The sequence below is a fragment of the Spinacia oleracea genome, chromosome 6, assembly GCF_020520425.1.
Source record: "Spinacia oleracea cultivar Varoflay chromosome 6, BTI_SOV_V1, whole genome shotgun sequence".
NCBI classification, from domain to species: Eukaryota; Viridiplantae; Streptophyta; class Magnoliopsida; order Caryophyllales; family Amaranthaceae; genus Spinacia; species Spinacia oleracea.
The window spans coordinates 30,084,709-30,105,845 of NC_079492.1; the positions used below are offsets into that span (position 1 = coordinate 30,084,709).

A 21,137-nucleotide genomic window follows, 5' to 3' on the forward strand; every position below is an offset into this window, starting at 1 on the left:
CTTTTGAGTTGTGAATTTTCAGGAATTAAGGATGCTACCTTCTAAGTTCACCAGTTTAGGATACTTAGAGAAGATGGATAATGAGACTCCTCGCACGTATGTTCAGAAGATCGTGTTTGCTTGTGACTATTTGGCTTCGACCAAGAACATGCCCCACCTTAGGCACAAAGATATGATGGCTAGTATGATTATACATTGTTTACCCCATAAGAACCCTTACATAGACCTCAAGAATAGGTTCACTGACATGCAATATGGTGATGGTACCCTAATTGGTACAAATATGGGACTAGTGATGGTAGGTGGAAGTATGATTCTGAGGTTCTTGCTACTATCCTAGAGGTTGCGGAAATTAGCTATGAGGATGGAAAGTATTCTGCGGGTCTAGGTATGGGCTATGGAGGAATAGAAAGTGATGGTGAGGATGATATGATCCATGATGAGCAAGCTAGTTATGTTGAGGAGGATAATGATGATGATGTGGTAGAGATTGAGAATCCTAACCCTGTAGTTCCTGAACCAACCATTGAGATATCCAGTGGATCTGAAGATGACCTTGAAGAGAATAATGTGGTTGATAGTGAGCCACAGCAAAATGATGAGGCTATGGATGAAGACTCGGATCCGGAAGAAGACATGGATGATACTAATGATCAAGACTTTACTCCGGAGCAATACAAGGAAAGAAATGATCGTCGTGATGACGTTAGTCTCTAGAGAAATGTAATCCTTAGTTTTATTTTTTTTCTTTCGTTGATTAATAAAGTGGCAAAGCTACTATTTATGGTTTTAGTCTATTATAGTTGGAGAATAAATGTTATGGCATTAGTGGATGTAAGACTTATTCATTGGAGTTTTAATAAAAGAATAGAATTTCCTTTTCGTTATCCTTTAAGTTTAATTCTCAATTCTAAGTCGTGTGGGTATCGCAAAGGGATTATTTGTTATTTCTTCAATGAAATTTTATGGGCAAGGTGGTTTAGTAGCAACCATCTAAATTTACTTGCATCGAATAGTGGGGTGAGAAGGCCTGAAAGGGGCGCCAACTCTTCCCCTAGGTGGCGCCTAAGTGTGTGTTCTTGTTGTGAGTAGGTTCGTTGTAGAACCAGTACCTTAGTAATGTTGTGTCCAACCAATATTATAGCTAGCCTTTTTATTTATTCAGGAGAAGGGATATGGCTAGCCAAGAGATTTCTGAAGTGGTTAGACAACTAGCTGAGGTAGTTCGTGACCTAGCTCAAACCAGAGCAAACCCAATGCATGACCCGGCTGGGGAAATGTTTAAGAAAATAGCTCAAAGTAAGCCTCCACTCTATAGCGGAGAGATTGAACCAAGTGTGTTGGAGAACTGGTTGAGAGAGTTTGATAAACTCATTGTAGCTGTGAATTGCCCCGAAAACCTTAGGGTGAATAGTGTTGTGTACTACCTGAGAGGTGAAGCTGATTTGTGGTGGCAACGATGTGAAAATACCCTTAGAGCCATACCTAACTTTGGATGGGAATCATTCAAAACTGCACTAAGGAACAAGTTTTACCCACCCTACCTGAAGAAGCAAAAGGCGCAGGAGTTCATTGAACTCAAAATGGGAAGTCTGTCTGTGACGGAATACTATTCTAAGTTTATAGAGCTGTCTAGGTTTGCACCTGAAGTGGTTGCAACGGAAGAGCTCAGGGCTCAAAGATTCGAGAATGGTTTGACCATGGACTTACAGCTGTTGTTGTCTGGAGAGACCTTAACCTCATTAGACACCCTGTACGGAAAAGCTGCTCACTTGTATGGGTTACAGCAAAGGAAAAATGGTAGTGCTGAAAAGAGAAAGGACGGTGGAAACTCGAATCAAGGAAATAACCATCAGAATCAGGGGAATTTTAAGAAGCACAAAGGAAATGGGAATTTCCAGTTTAGGGCTAACAATGGTGGTAATCGCAACAACCAAGGTGGTGGAAATCAGTCTGGAAGGAATGGAGTACGGACCTACGAATGTAGGCGCTGTAACATGAATCACCCTGGAAAAGATTGTGATGGGAATTTGGTGACTTGTAGATTCTGTCAGAAGTTAGGCCATAGGGAGTATGGATGCTATTCTGAGAATGGAAAGCCTAACCAAGGTAACCACCAAGGCAATAACCGGAATAATCAGAACCGGAATGGGGGAAATGGAGGTGGAAATCAAAGGAACTACCAAAGTGGTAACAATGGCAATAGCAATGGCAATCACCAGAACCATGGAAAGCCTGGAGGGAACCAACAGCAGAATGGGAATCGGAACAACAATGGGAACACCAATGGAGGTGGCTATAACAAGGGAGTTGCCCAAGGAAAGTTGAATGTGATATCTAGGCAAGAAGCGGAGACTTCCTCTAACGTCATAGCGGGTAATTTTTCTATTAATTCCGTTTCAGTTAAAGTTCTATTTGATTCTGGTGCGACTTATTCTTTTATATAAGTAGATGCTTTGGGGAAATTAGGGTTGAAAGAGCCTGAATCGATTGAAGTACCTAAAGTCATACCTACTGGTAGTATAGTGAAGTGTACCAAAATCCATAGAGATGTGCCTATGACCATAGCCAAGACCGTATTCTTATCTAACCTAATCGAATTCGAGTTAAGAGAGCTAGATGTAATTCTAGGGATGGATTGGTTGGCCAAGTTCAAAGCCAAAATAGATTGTGAGAAGCAGAAGGTTCACTTGAGGTCTAGCCTAGGGAAAGTAGTGTCATATCGTCGTTTTGGTAAGCCTAAGAACATAGGAATCATCACGGCAATGGAACTCGTGAAGCTAGTCAGTAAAGGGAACCCAGCCTTCTTATGCAATGTGAGGAACCTAGAGCATGTGATCAAGGATCAGCCTGAGGATATTGCAGTAGTCAATGAATTCCTTGATGTATTTCCAGAAGAGATCCCGGGGACGCCTCCCAATCGACCTATTGACTTTACCATAGATTTAGTGCCTGGAACCGCCCCTATTTCAAAAGCACCTTATAGAATGGCTCCAGCAAAAATGAATGAGCTAAAAGGCCAACTAGAGGATCTATTGGAGAAATGTTATATTAGGCCAAGTGCATCGCCTTGGGGAGCACCAGTGTTGTTTGTGAAGAAAAAGGATGAAAGTATGAGGCTCTGTATAGACTACATGGAGCTCAATAAGGTCACAATCAAGAACAAATATCCATTACCTAGGATAGAAGACCTATTTGACCAACTGAAAGGAGCAGGAATCTTTTCAAAGATCGATTTGCGTTCAGGTTATCATCAATTGAGAATCACTAACCATGACATACCAAAGACTGCATTCAGAACTAGATACGGACATTATGAGTTCACTGTTATGCCTTTTGGGTTAACCAATGCCCCTGCAATATTTATGGACTTAATGAACCGTGTATTCCATGCCTATTTGGACAAGTTTGTAGTGGTTTTCATAGATGACATCCTAGTGTATTCGAAGAGTGAAGAGGATCATGCGGAACACTTGAGATCGGTGTTGAGTACCTTGAGAGATAACCAGTTGTATGCCAAATTCTCAAAGTGTGAGTTTTGGTTGGAAAGAGTTCCATTTTTGGGACATTTTGTGTCAAAAGAAGGAGTGGCAGTCGACCCTGCTAAGATCAAAGCTGTTAGTGAATGGCCTACGCCCAAGAGTGTGACTGACATTCCTAGTTTTCTGGGATTAGCTGGCTACTATAGACAATTTGTTCAAGACTTCTCTAGGATAGCCAAGCCCATGACTACCTTGATGAAGAGGGAAACCAAGTTTGAATGGAGTGACCAGTGTGAGGAAGCATTCCAAGCCTTAAAGACGCGATTGACAACCGCGTCAGTGTTAACCTTACCAGATGAGAGTGGTGCATACCATGTGTATAGTGATGCCTCTAAGAATGGTTTTGGGTGTGTATTGATGCAAAACGGGAAAGTTATTGCGTATGCGTCAAGGCAATTAAAGCCATATGAATCCAATTACCCTACCCATGATTTAGAGCTAGCGGCTATAGTGTTTGCATTGAAGATATGGAGACACTATCTGTATGGTGTGAAGTGTAGGATATTTACGGACCACAAGAGTTTGAAGTACATCTTCACACAGAAGGATTTGAATATGCGCCAACGAAGGTGGTTGGAGTTAATTAAGGACTATGATTTGGATATCCAGTACCATGAGGGAAAAGCCAATGTAGTTGCGGATGCCTTGAGTAGGAAATCAAGTCATAGTGTTAATGCGCTAGTAGTTGCTAACGAGCTGTGTAAGGACATGCAGCGTTTGGACCTTGAAATAGTAAGTGGTGACACTAGAGGAAAAAACTTGATAAGTTGCTCTTAAAAGTGGCTTATAAGTTGCCTTTCGTAAGTGCCACCAATGGGGGGGGGTCACTTTTGTAAAATTATTAAAAGTTGCCCTTAACAAGGGCAACTTATAATCTTATAAGGTGCCCTTGTTTGCAACAAGGGCAAATTATGTGAAACTTATAAGTTGCCCTTGTTGCAACAAGGGCACCTTATAAGCTGCACATAAGTTGCCCTTGTTGCAAACAAGGGCACTTTATAAGCTGTACATAAGTTGCTCTTGTTGCAAACAAGGGCAACTTTTAATTTTTTATTTATTTTTTTTTTTAAAAAAATCTGCAATATAATTCCTAATATTCTGCAATATAATTTTTGATTTTGCAATATAATTTCTGTTTCATCAAACATCAGCTTGACATTTTCAAAAATTATATAAATTTCAAATTTCCAATAATATTACCGAATTAATTCAAATGTAATTAATTAAATCGATAAATAACAAAATAATGTAAGAGTCACGAATAACTACAAGCTTGCTCTATTTATTACACTGAGGGTAGTTCACAATCGTTGAAGTAAATAGCCCACTTGTCTCGAACTTCATCCAACTCCTTTTTGATAAAGGGCCCCTCCCTTGGAGTTTTGAAAACCTTTAAAAGAACACCGTACATGCAAACCAATAAATTAAATTAAGTTTCATATGCGAAAACAAAAATTATATTGGTCGCGAAAGCAATTATATTGGCCAAAAATGACATTTTTGAACCCAACTACCAACAAACGAACCTCTTTCCACATTCTAACCCTTTTTCATGATTTATATGATTAGTCAGATGATTATAAGACTCATTTGAAGTTCGTTATGCACGCCTATTGGTCATTTGGGTCGATATAGGTCATTTATGGCCAAAAATGGCATTTTCGATCCCAACTACGAACAAACGAACTTATATCCACATTCTAAACCTTTTTCTTGATTTAGATGATTAGTTATATGATTATAAGACTCATTTCAAGTTCGTTATGCACGTCTATGGATCATTTGGATCCATATAGGTCATTCATGGTCAAAAATGGCATTTTCGATCCCAACTACCAACAAACAAACCTATATCCACATTCTAAACCTTTTTAATGATTCATATGATTATTTATATGTTTATGAAACTCATTTCAAGTTCCTTATGCACGCCTAAGGGTCATTTGGGTCGATATAGGTCATTTATGGTCAAAAATGGCATTTTCGATCCCAACAACCAACAAACGAACCTATTTCCATTTCTAAACGTTTTTCATGATTCATATGATTAGTTATATGATTATAAGACTCATTTCAAGCTCGTTATGCACGTCTATGGTTCATTTGGGTTGTTATAGGTCATTTATGGTCAAAAATGGCATTTCCGATCCCAATTACCAACAAACAAACCTATATCCATATTCTAAATGTTTTTCATGATTCTTATGATTAATTATATTATTATAAGACTCATTTCAACTTCGTTATGCACGCCTAAGGGTCATTTGGGTCGATATAGGTAATTTATGGCCAAAAATGGCATTTTCGATCCCAACTACCAACAAACGAACTTATATTCAAATTATAAACCTTTTTAATGATTAATATGATTAGTTATATGTTTATGAAACTCATTTCAAGTTCGTTATGCACGCCTAAGGGGCATTTGGGTCGATATAGGTAATTTATGGCCAAAAATGGCATTTTCGATCCCAACTACCAACAAACGAACTTATATTCAAATTATAAACCTTTTTAATGATTAATATGATTATTTATATGTTTATGAAACTCATTTCAAGTTCGTTATGCACGCCTAAGGGTCATTTGGGTCGATATAGGTCATTTATGGCCAAAATGGCATTTTCGATCCCAACTACCAAAAAACGAACTTATATTCAAATTATAAACCTTTTTAATTATTAATATGATTAGTTATATGTTTATGAAACTCATTTCAAGTTCTTTATGCACGCCTAAAGGTCATTTAGGTCGATATAGGTAATTTATGGCCAAAAATTGGCATTTTCAATCCCAACTACCAACAAACGAACTTATATTCAAATTATAAACCTTTTTAATGATTAATATGATTAGTTATATGTTTATGAAACTCATTTCAAGGTCTTTATGCACGCCTAAGGGTCATTTGGGTCGATATAGGTCATTTATGGCCAAAATAGCATTTTCGATCCCAACTACCAACAAACGAACTTACATATATTCAAATTATAAACCTTTTTAATTATTAATATGATTAGTTATATGTTTATGAAACTCATTTCAAGTTCGTTATGCACGCCTAAGGGTCATTTGGGTCGATATAGGTCATTTATGGCCAAAAATGGCATTTTCGATCCCAACTACCAACAAACGAATCTATTTCCATATTCTAAACGTTTTTCATGATTCATATGATTAGTTATATGATTATAAGACTTATTTCATGTTCTTTATGAATGTCTATGGGTCATTTGGGTCGATATAGGTCATTTTTGGCCAAAAATGGCATTTCCGATCCCAACTACCAAGAAACGAACCTATTTCCATATTATAAACCTTTTTAATGATTCATATGATTATTTATATGTTTATGAAACTCATTTCAAGTTCGTTATGCACGCCTAAGGGTCATTTGGGTCGATATAGGTCATTTATGGCCAAAAATGACATTTTCGATCCCAACTACCAACAAACGAACTTATATTCAAATTATAAACCTTTTTAATTATTAATATGATTAGTTATATGTTTATGAAACTCATTTCAAGTTCTTTATGCACGCCTAAAGGTCATTTAGGTCGATATAGGTAATTTATGGCCAAAAATTGGCATTTTCAATCACAACTACCAACAAACGAACTTATATTCAAATTATAAACCTTTTTAATGATTAATATGATTAGTTATATGTTTATGAAACTCATTTCAAGTTCTTTATGCACGCCTAAGGGTCATTTGGGTCGATATAGGTCATTTATGGCCAAAATAGCATTTTCGATCCCAACTACCAACAAACGAACTTACATTCAAATTATAAACCTTTTTAATTATTAATATGATTAGTTATATGTTTATGAAACTCATTTCAAGTTCGTTATGCACGCCTAAGGGTCATTTGGTTCGATATAGGTCATTTATGGCCAAAAATGGCATTTTCGATCCCAACTACCAACAAACGAATCTATTTCCATATTCTAAACGTTTTTCATGATTCATATGATTAGTTATATGATTATAAGACTTATTTCATATTCTTTATGAATGTCTATGGGTCATTTGGGTCGATATAGGTCATTTTTGGCCAAAAATGGCATTTCCGATCTCAACTACCAACAAACGAACCTATTTCCATATTATAAACCTTTTTAATGATTCATATGATTATTTATATGTTTATGAAACTCATTTCAAGTTCGTTATGCACGCCTAAGGGTCATTTGGGTCGATATAGGTCATTTATGGCCAAAAATGGCATTTTCGATCCCAACTACCAACAAACGAACTTATATTCAAATTATAAACCTTTTTAATTATTAATATGATTAGTTATATGTTTATGAAACTCATTTCAACTTCATTTTGCACGCCTAATTATTAATATACTTCATTACTTAACTTCCACCGAAGAATTAAACATGTTGATTAGTACGAAGTATTATTGTCCATGAAAGAACCAACTATTTCAGTAAGCTAACATAGTTTGACTAAATACGAGGTAGAAATATTGTGTATCAATTAATCATGATAAGAGAATAGGCAAACATGATTTTCTAAAAAAATATACAACGAACAAAAGGAAAAATTGTCGAACAAATTACCTTAATTAGTAGTGTTTCTCCAAATAGAAAATAACCAGCCATACCAGAAGAGAGCAAATCGTTGCAAAGCTTGTCATTGTAACTTGTAAAGATGACACCGCTCTAAGGTTGTTGACGTAGCAACCCCACATCATCACATTGAACATATATAATCCAAAGGTTGAATTTCAAAAACTGGTGAAAAGAATGCCTGGAGATTTACCTTACTAGTCACCGATCATGAAGAAGTCTCTCTTAATTGTTTCCAACCTTTCCATGATAAAATATTTGCTAGTTACCCCCTCGACCCTCGTAAACATTTGTATATGCCCTGTAGTGATGCAGTTATGCTGAAATTGTGAAACTTGCATTAGGATTGAGAATTATGATGTCTGCATTAGATCCAGGGAGTATTTCTCCTTTTCTCGGGTATAGGTTGAAGATTTTTGAACTGCATAGAGAAACTTATCAACAACAAATTATACTCCCAAATAAATTAAGAACTGTGTGTTTAAGCATCATAAAGCCCAGATTCCTAAAACAAAAAAGTAGAACCACGATTGTGAAAGGTAGTAGAAAAGGTTTTCAACCTTGAAGATATTTTCATAAGCTTGAAGATATTTTCTCATGCAAAGGTTGGAAATAATTAACAAAGGCTTCTTCATGATCGGTAATGGATCTATTAGAGGAAGCAAAATGCAGAAAATATATGTCAATTCACCAACTTTTACGCACTCAAAAGCTGAACAATATTGCAAAATTTTGCAATAATTAAGACCAACAAAATATCTGCAAGCTCTGAACTTCACCTCATCTCTCAATTTCGAACAATAAGTGGGGTTATCAGCAATCATTCTCCATTTCTAAAGTAATTTGGACAATTACTTGTGACCATGTGTTACTACAAAGTTGATTGAAAATGTTCACTTGAAAAACAAAACTCGAATACGCAATGATCATTTTTAAACAAGCTAGATAGCCAGTTAGGCATCCACTGATAGGTAGTGGGAATAGCATAATATCAGTGATAAGTGATAAATGTGTGTGGTGCAAGGGAGAAAAAAAGGCATATATAAAGGCAGAGACTTTTTCGCCATTCTCGATCCTGCATATTCATGGACCAGTAATTGAACCCTAATAATTTCATAAAATGCAGCTTTTTGGGGTCGCCATGTACGTAACAACATATACTACGGAGTAAATACTACACAAGGCCGACACTCCTCAGACATGTATGTAAAATACATTATAATCTTCTGGAAAGAAAAATCAAAAGAAACTTTGGAGTTCATAGTACACCTATCAAGGCCGAAACAAGTTGCACAACCAGAAAGTCCATCATAGAAGCCGAAGAAGGGTGAAATAAGCAAACATAATTCTGAAAAGGGAGTTGCTTCAAAATGTCGCATTGTCATTTTAGACAAAAGAAAAACTGGCCACTTAAGTCGCATTTGCATTCTCATTTTAGACAAGCAAAACCGGCATAAGCTTAACAAGGGTAGTTGCTTCAAAATGTCACATTCTCATTTTAGAAAAAGCAAAACGATTCACATATCTTTGTCTTTTGAATTATACTTTAAACAAGACATAATTAAAATGGGTCATTAAATTCTGCCTTTTTTCAAGTAGTAAAAAGTAGGTCGCAATGGTTGCATATTAGATCAAGGTAGCTTTTTTTACTAATCAAAATCAGAAAAAGACTCTGGAAACAGAAGGAGATATCCCTATTTTTAATCAAAGACATCTACATTGAAGCTCTCCATCTGCCTGTCTATATTTCCACACAAACTTGTGGGACCAAATAAAAGAACCTCCATTATACACCTAGAAATACTTAGCTTGTACACCTAATCCTACTTTGTCATCATTTGCAGATCTTCATTCTGCTAGTTGTTACTTTCTATACTCCATTAGAAAGCCATTGCACCAAGAGACAGTATTCCAGACATCTGATTTCTGACTTTTCTTATTACATTTAACCTTCTCTGGTAAAATTTTGAAAACTTTTAGCTGATTTAGACAATTTTTACAGAAACTATTTCAATTAATTTATTGAGTGACAAGAACTGTAAAGAGTATAGCAAAACAAGGTGGTAAAATATGAAGTAAAATCAACTCTAAATTGAGTGACAAGAACTGTAAAGAGTATAGCAAAACAAGTTGCAGATGCTAAAGGTTTCATTTGAGCAATTAGTTCGACTGCAATTCACAAAGACAAGCGAAACAACTATGCAGAAATACTGGCTCTTGCATTCTATTGTTCTCTAACAGGTGGTTTACTTGCTTACTTGCTTAATTAGTTGAAAAAAGTCACACACAACTATAGTAATCGGTTCAATCCATAAGACTTTCAAATATCCAGAGACTGATTGGATCTGTTTAGAACAATAGATTTGGTTTGGGTTAATAAAACAAAATTAAGGATGCTAACCTCGAAATTCGGAGTGGTGGAGCGTCGCGTGCGGAGGCCGTACAACCTTGAGACCGGTGGTGGTGCGCAGTTCGGGGTTTGCTGGAGATCAATCGAGCGGTGGTCGACTGGTCGTAGTTTGCTCGAGTCTTTTGAGTAGTTTGTGAGTAACAAAATTATGTTTTAGAATTTTGGGTTTTGTGCGTCTCATTGCGATTTTGAGTTTGGATGAATTTTTGGGCAACGAAAACCACCACCACCGCCAGCCCCATCAGCAAAAGCCGTCCAAAACCAGATTCGATGCATAATTTTGAGTGTGGGCGAGTAGAAAAGCAACGAGAAGAAGGGGAGCAGCGAGAAGAAAAGGGGAGATTTTTTTTTTTTTTTTAATTTTTGTCAATTAAAAGATGCTCTTATTAAATAAGGGCAACTTTTAATTTTTTAATTTTTTTTTTTAACCATTATAAGTTGCTCTTGTTGTATATGAGCAACTTATAAGGTTTTTTCCTCTAGTGTGAAAGCCTTGTGGGAATAATGAATGCCTTAACCATCCAACCGTCAATATTTGATGAGATTAAGGAGAATCAGGCTGGTGATGTAAAGATGGAGCGAATCAAGGAAAATATTTCGCAAGGAAAGGAATTAGATTTCAAGATCCATGATGATGGAAGCTTCAGGTACAAATGCAGGTGGTGCGTGCCTCAAAAGTGTGGAGAACTGAAAGAGAGATTGATGAAATAAGGGCATAATACGCCATATTCTGTGCACCCAGGGGGTGACAAGTTGTATAAGGACTTGAAAAAGGTCTATTGGTGGGCAAGGATGAAGAACGAAGTGGCTGAATTTGTGGTTAGATGTCTGACTTGTCAGAAGGTTAAAATTGAGCATAGGAGACCTCAAGGGAAGGTCCAACCTTTAGAGATTCCAAGCTGGAAATGGGACTGTATTTCTATGGACTTTGTCACTTGTTTACCTAAGTCAAAGACTGGGAATGATACAATTTGGGTTGTGGTAGATAGGTTGACCAAGTCAGCAGTGTTTATACCAATGAAGGAAACCTGGAAAATGGAAAAACTTGCTAAAGCCTACATTAAGAATGTTGTGAGGTTACATGGAGTTCCTAAGGTTATCGTATCAGATAGGGATTCAAGGTTTCTTTCGAATTTCTGGAAGAGTGTGCAGAAGAGCATTGGTACGACATTGAAAATGAGTACAGCCTTCCACCCAGCCACGGATGGACAAACTGAAAGGACTATCCAAACCCTGGAGGACATGCTTCGGGCATGCGTTATTGATTTCCAAGGAAGTTGGGAAGATAGCCTAGATTTGATTGAGTTTTCCTATAACAATAGCTATCATGCTAGCATTGGAATGGCACCATTTGAGGCTTTGTATGGACGAAAGTGTAGAAGTCCACTTTGCTGGAACGATATTAGTGAAACCGTAGTGTTGGGACCTCAAATGATAGAGGACACCATGAACCAAATCCGAACCATCCAATCAAAGATTCAAGCGGCGCAGGATCGCCAAAAGAGTTATGCAGACTTGAAACGTAGGGATGAAGAGTTCAACATAGGTGATAAAGTGTTGCTCAAAGTGTCACCAATGAAAGGTGTCATGAGATTTGGGAAGAAAGGGAAGTGAAGCCCTAAGTACATAGGCCCATATGAGATCTTAGAAAGAATCGGAAAGGTAGCTTATAGACTAGCCTTGCCTATGGACTTGCATAGAGTGCATAATGTATTCCACATATCTCAGTTAAGGAAATATATCCCGGATAAATCGCATGTGTTGCAACCGGAGACCATAGAATTAGACCATAGTCTAACCTTTGAGGAAAGACCTGTCAAAATCCTTGATAGCAAAGTGCGTAGTATGCGTACTAAAGATGTGAAAATTGTCAAAGTGTTGTGGTCTAATCAAGAATCTGAGGAAGCCACTTGGGAAGCGGAGGACGAAATGAGAAAGAAATATCCCGAGCTTTTTCCCGAGGTTAGTTGAGTTACGGGGTCGTAACTCGTGTCTTTTAAGGGGGGTAGAGTGCGGTAGAATTTCGAGCTTTTTACCTTGTTTTCCCCTATTTTATGCTTAAATTAGTGCTTTCTATTAAATTTGCACTTATTATTGTCTTGTTTAATCATGTAAAGAGTACAGCAACTTAAAACTTTTGTAAATGAACGTATTGAAAGTCTCAGAAAGTCTCAAGTTTTGAGTTAAATTTTTGATTTCCGAACTCAAGTTTCGGGACGAAACTTCTTTTAAGGAGGGTAGACTGTAATACCTCGTATTTTTATAATATTTATAAATATATTTTATTATATTTATAAAGCATTTTACGATTTATTATCATTTAAATAATATTTAAATGCATTTAATTTAATGTATTTTAATTAATTAGAATATTTATTATTTTAATTAATTACGAAACGAATTTAATTCTTGAAGTCGGGAAATTAAATGACTTGCAAATGATTTTTAAAGCTTCGGGTTTTAAATAAAAAAAGTCTAGTTCGTTTTATTAATCAAGCCCAATCCAAACAGTTTAATTTAAACCCTAAGCTAGCCCAATTCATTTAAATCCTAAGTCCAACTCAAATAACCTAATCCTAGCCCATTAAGGGATTAGCACTACAAGAAATTTACCTTTTCGTGGCGATTATTTAGTAACGAATGTATAATCGCTACTATAAGTCAATAATGTGAGTTAAATGATGTAGACAATTATGGCACTTTTTAATCGTTACATTTGCCTTTAATTAATCAATACGAATAACGAATTAGATATTATTCCCAAACATACCGCCTAAATTTTCAGAAATTGCGCCCAACTTTTCAATTCCTTCAAAAAAAAATTCGCTTTCCCAATTCCTTCAAAAAAATTTCGCGAAAATCTTTTCCGCTGAAAACTTCCACTTCCCTCCACTGCCTTCCATCTTCTCAACTTAGGGTTATCAGTTTTCTCTCATCCTCCCCAGGTGACACCAAAAGCTTGAACTCAGAAGCGCGGGATTCTGGTGCAGGGTTGATTAATTCGCGCAAACGGTGATCGAGTTTCATCCTGGATTCTTGATTTCACGAAACTCCATCTCAAATTCAAGGTAATTTCCTAAATTTTTATTTTAATTCGTTTCAAAATTTGGTAACGTTTTCCTAATTATTTTCGAAATTGGGTTGAATTTCTGAATCCTTTTCAAATTATGGTAGATGTTTTCTAATTCCTTTTTGATATTTGGATGATAATTATATATTAATTTGTTTCTTGTTGTTTTTTTGTCATCACTTCTCTCCCTACCCAAATTGTTTTATTCAGAAAATACAAATTCGCATCCTCTGTTGATTTCAAGAAGCAGCTAAAGTTTACTTTTTCCTAATTCTTTTTTAATATTTGGATGATAATTATATATTAATTCGTTTCTTGTTGTTTTCTTGTCATCACTACTCTCCCTACCCAAATTGAGCTATTCAGAAAACACAAATTCGGCACCCTCTGTTGATTTCACGAAGCAGGTAATTTTACTTTTTTCTTAATTCGTTTTTGATATTTGGATGATAATTATATATTAATTCATTTCTTGTTGTTTTCTTGTTATCACTCCTCTCCCTATGCAAATTGTTTTATTCAGAAAACACAAATTCGGCACCCTCTGTTGATTTCACGAAGCAGGTAATTTTACTCTTTTATATTCTAATTCTTTTCAATTTTTTTTTGAATTTTGCTGATTCTATTCGACATTTAGATGATAAGTACATACTAATTCTGTTTTGGTTGTTCTTTTGTCATCCCTTCGCTCCTTCCCCAAATTGAGGTATTCAGAGCAAACGAATTCGCCATTCTCGGTTGATTTCACGAAGTAGTTCTAGGTAATTTTCGAATTTTATATTTTAATTCTTTTTGAATTTTGTTTGAATTTTCCTAATTCTTTTCTATATTTGGATGAATTTACCTTTTTCTATTCGAATTTTGGTTCATTTTGATTTTTTATAAATACTGTTATATTTCATCCTCTGTTTCAGTTTAAATTTTGGTTAGAAATACTGATATTTTATCTATCATGTTATTAGTAAGGATTACTTACTCTTTGATATTGATGTCTAAGGTTGTAAGAATCAGAATGGTAACCTTTTGTGTTATGATACCATTTTACTAATTAACCAAATTATTATACTATGATACCTTTTGTGTTATGCTATTTGTTTTTTTTTTTTTAACTTTTTGATATTTTATGGTCTGTTGTTGTCGTTGTTGCTGCCTTCTTGTGTTCTGCCATGACCGAGCAGTCGAGCTTCTGGTCTGTTGTTGCTGTTGTTTAGATTTCTGGTTTGTTTGTTGCTGTTGTTGAGTGTCCAGGTCTGTTGTTTCTATTTTCGTTCGAGTCTGCATATGTTAAGCTGCTGGCTGGTTGTGAAAGTCAGCTAGCTACTCTCTTTATTTATGAAATTCAGCAGCTACTATCCAGGGTCGGCCCTGAGGGTAGGCCTGGGGTGCGGTGGCTATATGTTCTGTGCTATGTTTTTAAGTTTTCTGGAAGCATTTTCTGAGACGTTTTTGCTGAGTGTTTGTACTACTACTGAATTCTAGTAATTTGCTTCATCTTCTCATCTTTCCCATAATCCTCCAACAAACATAATTGCTGGAATAATAATTAAGGCAATAAGCCAATGACAAATTCCCTATTTTACAATTTTCTCCTTTTTTATGGTTTCCTACTCTAAATCTATAATTGACCGCTAGAAGCCACCATTAACCGATGATACTCTCCAACCGTAGTCTCACACCACAGCCACAAGAACTTGTTTTCTTCCACCATACTTGTATCTTAGATTTTGTTTTTTTTTTCCGATGGAAGGATATGTGTTAATTGTTGGTATTTTCCCTAATGATTTTTGACACTTTTTAGTACAATTTTTTTGTTACGTTCTCATTTTCTAGAATTTAGTTAGAATTCGCCTATAATTTGCGTAAAGCACGAAAAAGAAGCCAAATCCAGTGCAACGAATTAAAATGAACCTTTTTAAGCAGATCACACCTTAAATTAGCTTGAAAGCCTAGAATTATACAAAGTTCGAGCTGCTGGATCAGCCACGGATCTGTCATCAGCTAGCTGTTGATGCTGCTGTTGTCAGCTAGCGGCTGCTGTCAGCTAACTGCTGCTGCTGATACTCTCAGCTAGCTGCTACTGCTGATGCTGTCAGCTAAGTATAAAAGTAAAAGTTAATCTAGAGAAGCCTATGGCCCTAACTAAAATTTAATGAAAATAACTTGAAAGTAATATAGAGAAGCTAAAATAACCTTAAATTAGCTAGATGTTAGTTAGAAATGAGAAGTTCGCCTATATTTTACATAAGAACTTAAAATAACTCAAACTCATTGCATACAACTCAAATTGAACCTAATTAAGCTAAACTTATCTACAATTTGCTAGAATTTAGTTAGAAAGAACGAATTCACCTGTAATTTGCATAAACAACAAAAAGAAGCCAAGTTCAATGCAACGAATTCAAATGAACCTTCTTAAGCCGAACATACCTTAAATTAGCTAGATAAACCTATACTTTGTCTAAACTATCAATATGAGGACAAATTCAATGCAATATGAGGACAAATTCAATGCAAATAATTCAGAATTAGTCAATTGTTGTTTCTCTTATCTAAATAATTCCTCGATTTGTCTATTTGGTTTTCACCATTTCCGTTTTTGTGGTTTTTGTTTTAGGTCACGTTGAAATGTTAGACCTCTATGTTAAAACTGTACAAAAGCTTTGGTTACATGACTGTAATTTGACTTCAACAGTTCAACCTCATCTATTAGGTTAAATGAGAACCATCAATCATCCTCTTCAATAATACACTATTATTAGCTTATAGATATACATATGACATTCTTTAGTAACTTGTTATAATAATATTATATAATGTTTCTACATAGCAGTGAACTTTTATTATGGATAAACGCAAGCGTAATAGTTGGGCAGATTATGACGTCAGGTCTAGGGAATACCAAGAAGGACTCAAGAAGTTTGTAAAACTTGCATTTGAAAGTGCTTGTGATGGAACAATTGCTTGCCCTTGTAGCAAATGTGTACGGTACCATAGGCATACCGAGGCAGACGTTTATGATCATCTAGTAATAAATGGACCCATGCGTGATTTTGAGAAATGGTTTACGGATGTTGATCTAGGATCAACATCAACAATAGTAGGAGTTGATGCAACTCAAGAGGAATCAAGGGTTGCTATGGATGATGTTGCACAAATGCTAGCAGATGCTTTCGGTTGTCATGACAAAATTATGAATAATGTTATTAATGCAGAGGGTCAAGTTGATCCGGAGATTGAAAATCGAGCAACCTGATAATGAAAATTCGAATTTCGATGTTGATATGTTCAATAAAATGTTGAAAGATGCTGAGGTAGAGTTATACCCTGGGTGTAATCAATTCTCTAGGTTGTCATTTATTTTGCATCTTTACCATATCAAAACTTCTTTTGGATGGACTGACATCTCATTAGGTGTACTTCTAATTTTTTTTTTAAAAAGTCCTTCCTAAAGGTGAAACAGTGCCAGACTCCCTCCACGAGGCGGATAAAATCATTAAGGGAATAAGTCTTGGTTATGAGAAAATTCACGCGTGCCCAAATGATTGTATGCTTTTTCGTAAAGACAAGGCTAAAAATGATAATTGTAGTGTATGTGGAGCATCTCGATGGAAACCTTCAAATGAAGAGTGCAAGGGGGGTTCTTCTAGTACTAAGGCAAAGAAAGAAAGAAAGATTCCAATTAAGGTTTTAAGGTATTTTCCCTTGAAACCAAGGCTCCAAAGGTTGTACATGTCATCCAAAACCGCCGAAGATATGATATGGCACGACAAGGATCGCAAAAAAGAGAACGGTGTTTTGAGACACCCAGCTGATACTGAGGCATGGCAGAGTTTTGATAGGAAATATCCAGAGTACGCGTTAGAACCTCGAAATGTAAGATTGGGATTAGCTAGTGATGGTTTCAATCCTTTTGGCGAAAAGCGAAGCACATATAGTACATGGCCAGTCATTTTGGCGGCATATAACTTGCCACCATGGTTGTGCATGAAGAAAGAGTATATTATGCTTTTAATGATAATTCCTGGCCCTAAAGCCCCGGGAAATGACATTGACACTTACTTACAACCTCTTATAGATGATCTGAAAGAACTATGGGAGGTAGGTGTGCCAACATATGATGCCTATAAAAAGGAAACCTTTCAGCTTCACGCTTCTCTTCTTTGGACTATAAATGATTTTCCTGCTTATGGAAATTTGTCTGGTTGGTGTGTTTATGGTAAAAATGCATGTCCTTATTGTAATAAGGACACATGGTCTAAGCGATACAACAATAGTGGGAAGGTTTTTTACTTGGGTGGTCGAATGTTTCTTGATATAGATCATAAGTATCGATATGATGAAAAATCCTTTGACAATACTAAGGAGTTTAGACCTGCTCCTATTCCACCATCAGGATCTGAAGTGTTACAACAATTAAAGAACATCGTGTTTGCACTTGGGAAAACAACTAAAGATGAAATAAGTGGTGTGGTGAAAAACACGTGGAAAAAGGAAAGCAGATTGTTTGACCTTCCTTACTGGAAGGATAATTTATTGCGACATAACCTTGATGTGATGCATATAGAGAAAAATGTATGTGATAACATAATCAACACACTTTTAAATGTGCCTAAGAAGTCAAAGGATAACTTGAAGGCTCGTCGCACTTTGGAAGAAATCTGGGTGAGAATACATTTATGGCCTGTGAAACGTGGAAGAAATAAATGGTTTTTGCCCCCTGCACCTTAAAATTTAATTAATCAGGCAAAAGACCGATTTTGTGAAGTACTGGAGAATGTTAAATTTCCAGATGGGCATGCGTCAAATATTTCACGATGTGTGATGAAGCGAAAGTTACACGGGCTTAAAAGCCATGATTGTCACGTATTGATGCAATTATTACTTCCTATGGCTATGCGAGAGAGCGTCAATGAAAAGGTTGCCTCCGTTTTGATTGAGTTATGTGACTTTTTTCGAGCTTTATGCGCTAAAACCCTTGTTGTGAGTGAGTTGGAGAAACTTCAAAAAAGAATTGTGGTTACACTTTGTAACATGGAGAAAAATATTCCACCAACCTTTTTCACTATTATGGTGCATTTGGTGGTTCATTTGGCCGATGAAGCTAAAATCGGCGGTCCTGTCAATAATCGATGGATGTATCCTATTGAGAGGTAAATAATTTTCTTTATTCTTTTTTTTTTAAGTTTAGAATTCTTTGGGTTAGGAGATATCAAACAATTTTGTCTATTAGGTACTTGTCAACTCTTAATGATTATGTGCGAAATAAAGCATGTCTGGAGGGTTCAATAGCCAATGGATATCTTCTTCAAGAGTGCTTGGCGTATTGTGCTAGATATATGGATGATGTTGAAGGACGAATCAACCGTTCAAGTAGGAATAGTACGCTTGGTGGTGACAATGACCATGTTTCTGGTCTTTTTCCCACAATTGGACAACCTTATGGACGTAAGGAAGGATTTATGATGGATGAGAAACAAAAGACTCAAGCACATCGATATGTGCTTTTCAATTCTGATTGCAAGGAAATAGAATCATTACGAGAGTACGAACACTTACTATCAAATCTTGTCCTTTATCACCTTCATTTAGCTTATAATTTATTAACTTATTGAAAAACATCAGGGAACATGTTACCCACATTAAGAGAATTACAAGACGAACTCGTCCGACGCCGATTGTGTTAGATCGTATGCATAATGAAGAGTTTAGTGATTGGTTGAAAATTTTTGTAAGTACTTAGAATCTTTTTCTTTTCATCTAAAAGTTTGAGTATTCTCTTCTACATGATTTGATAAATATTTTTTTTAATTTGTATAGGTGAATGATCCTAATAACCAAAATGATGAAAGAATCACAGATGATGTGAAATCACTTGCATTTGGTCCAATGCCTATTGCAAGAAGATTTCACGCTTTCAATATGAATAATGGTTATAAATTCCGTACTAAAGAATATGAGAGGAACAAGAAGACTCAAAATAGTGGTGTGATGGTTGTGGCAAAGACACAAAGTTACGCTAGTCCAAGAGATACGCGGCCTATAATAGGTGACGTGACATACTATGGGGTGTTAACTGATATTATTGAGTTGAATTATTATAATAGGTTTAAGATCGTCTTGTTTAGGTGTAATTGGGTGGATGTGAACCATGCGAGTGGAATGAAGAAAGATAAGTTAAATTTTACCCTCGTTAATTTATCAAGCTCGATAGATTCCGGTGAGCGTTTAAGCGATGAGCCTTTTGTGTTTGCATCTCAGGCTCAACAGGTTATTTATGTACAAGATCGAACGCAAAGTGATTGGTTTATTCCTGAACCAATAAGGCCAAGAGATACTTTTGACAGGGGTGATGATAGTGTTGAACAAGATTTACCGGTGGAGAACGAATTTCAAGGAACAAGTTCAGGGCAACAAAATATTGAGATTGATATTGCTGACATGACCTGGATGTCAAGTGATGTACAAGGCATAAATATTAGAGTAGCGTAATATGTTAGAATAGAGAAAGACATTTCACTCCCTTTTGAAAAACATACATTTATTTTCCTCTAAATTATTTTTGCTTTCAATAATATTTTGAATTGTGCTAGTTTTAAGAATTATTAATATCTTTTCATATTATTGAAATATATGTGTATTGTTTCAATCAGTTTGTTTTGTGCTTGTTGTGAAATTAGGCTGCCTCTTTGTTGCTTCTCGTCATTTAGAGTTGATTTTTTTTGTTTTTCTTGATTGGTTGCTCAGTTGAGGTTCTGGTTCACATTTTTCGCTTTTCTTGATTGGTTGCTCAGTTGAGGTTCTGGTTCAGCAATCAAAAAAAAAAATTGAATTCCAAATGTTAATTTGATTTGTTTTGTTAGAGTGCTTTATCAGGTTGCAATGACAAAAAGAAGGCGTTTAACAAAGATTCGAGTGTCTGCTAATACTTCCACCTCCGCTGCTTCCACTTCCACTGAGGATGTTAACAATGGGCGGGAAGAGAAGCTACTGAAAACATGGAGATGAATTCTTCACACGTTGAAACATCTACAGAAAATGAGATGGATCTTTCACTTCAAGGCGGTCAGGAGATTGCAGAAACATCTGGTATGGAACAAACCTAATTGAAAGAATGAGAATGGTTATGTTTGACTGAATTTGCATTGCTAATATGATCGATTCAATAGTGTTACAGGTTGCTTGAATTAGGATGTTGAAATCTGAAACAATGCTATTAATGTTATCTGCTAGAGAAGAATGCTATTAATGTTATCTTCTCTTCTTGATACTTTCACTAAATTTTTCGAACATTCTATTCAGAATTAGGGGTCAAATTTAAAGGACGTTTAGCATATAAGAGTTGGAAACATGACCACCACTTTAGCATATACTCCTCCTGGAACGTATTGGACCTTAAGAAAGATAACTACACTCTTCCTTGACCTTATACTATTCCCATCCTACTATGCAATACTCGGCAAAGTACCTTGACAAAACCGTCCAAGCAGAGCCTGTTAATTACAAAGAATATTAATATCAAAACAGAC

At 36.0% G+C, this 21,137-nt stretch overlaps 1 protein-coding gene and 1 long non-coding RNA gene across 4 annotated transcripts; one reads left to right on the forward strand and one right to left on the reverse strand.

The window, feature by feature from the left end:
- Window positions 1-4,710: 4,710 nt before the first annotated feature.
- On the reverse strand, window positions 4,711-11,017 carry LOC110787698 (uncharacterized). 3 transcript variants are annotated; one of them, XR_008924494.1, is made up of 3 exons: window positions 10,533-11,017; window positions 8,123-8,552; window positions 4,711-4,932 (listed from the first exon to the last, which is right to left on the reverse strand). It is a non-coding gene; the product is annotated as an uncharacterized lncRNA (long non-coding RNA). The 3 variants fall into 3 exon arrangements; XR_008924496.1 differs by lacking the exon at window positions 10,533-11,017 and adding an exon at window positions 8,911-9,810; XR_008924495.1 differs by lacking the exon at window positions 10,533-11,017 and adding an exon at window positions 8,692-8,904.
- A 5,887-nt stretch (window positions 11,018-16,904) lies between these two features.
- Window positions 16,905-20,616, forward strand: LOC110787705 (uncharacterized). The gene is made up of 7 exons (XM_056832059.1): window positions 16,905-16,941; window positions 17,051-18,273; window positions 18,355-18,761; window positions 18,815-19,153; window positions 19,234-19,339; window positions 19,429-20,070; window positions 20,485-20,616. Exons 1-7 carry the CDS (start codon window positions 16,905-16,907, stop codon window positions 20,614-20,616), a joined length of 2,886 nt encoding a protein of 961 aa, XP_056688037.1.
- The last annotated feature ends 521 nt before the right edge of the window (window positions 20,617-21,137 follow it).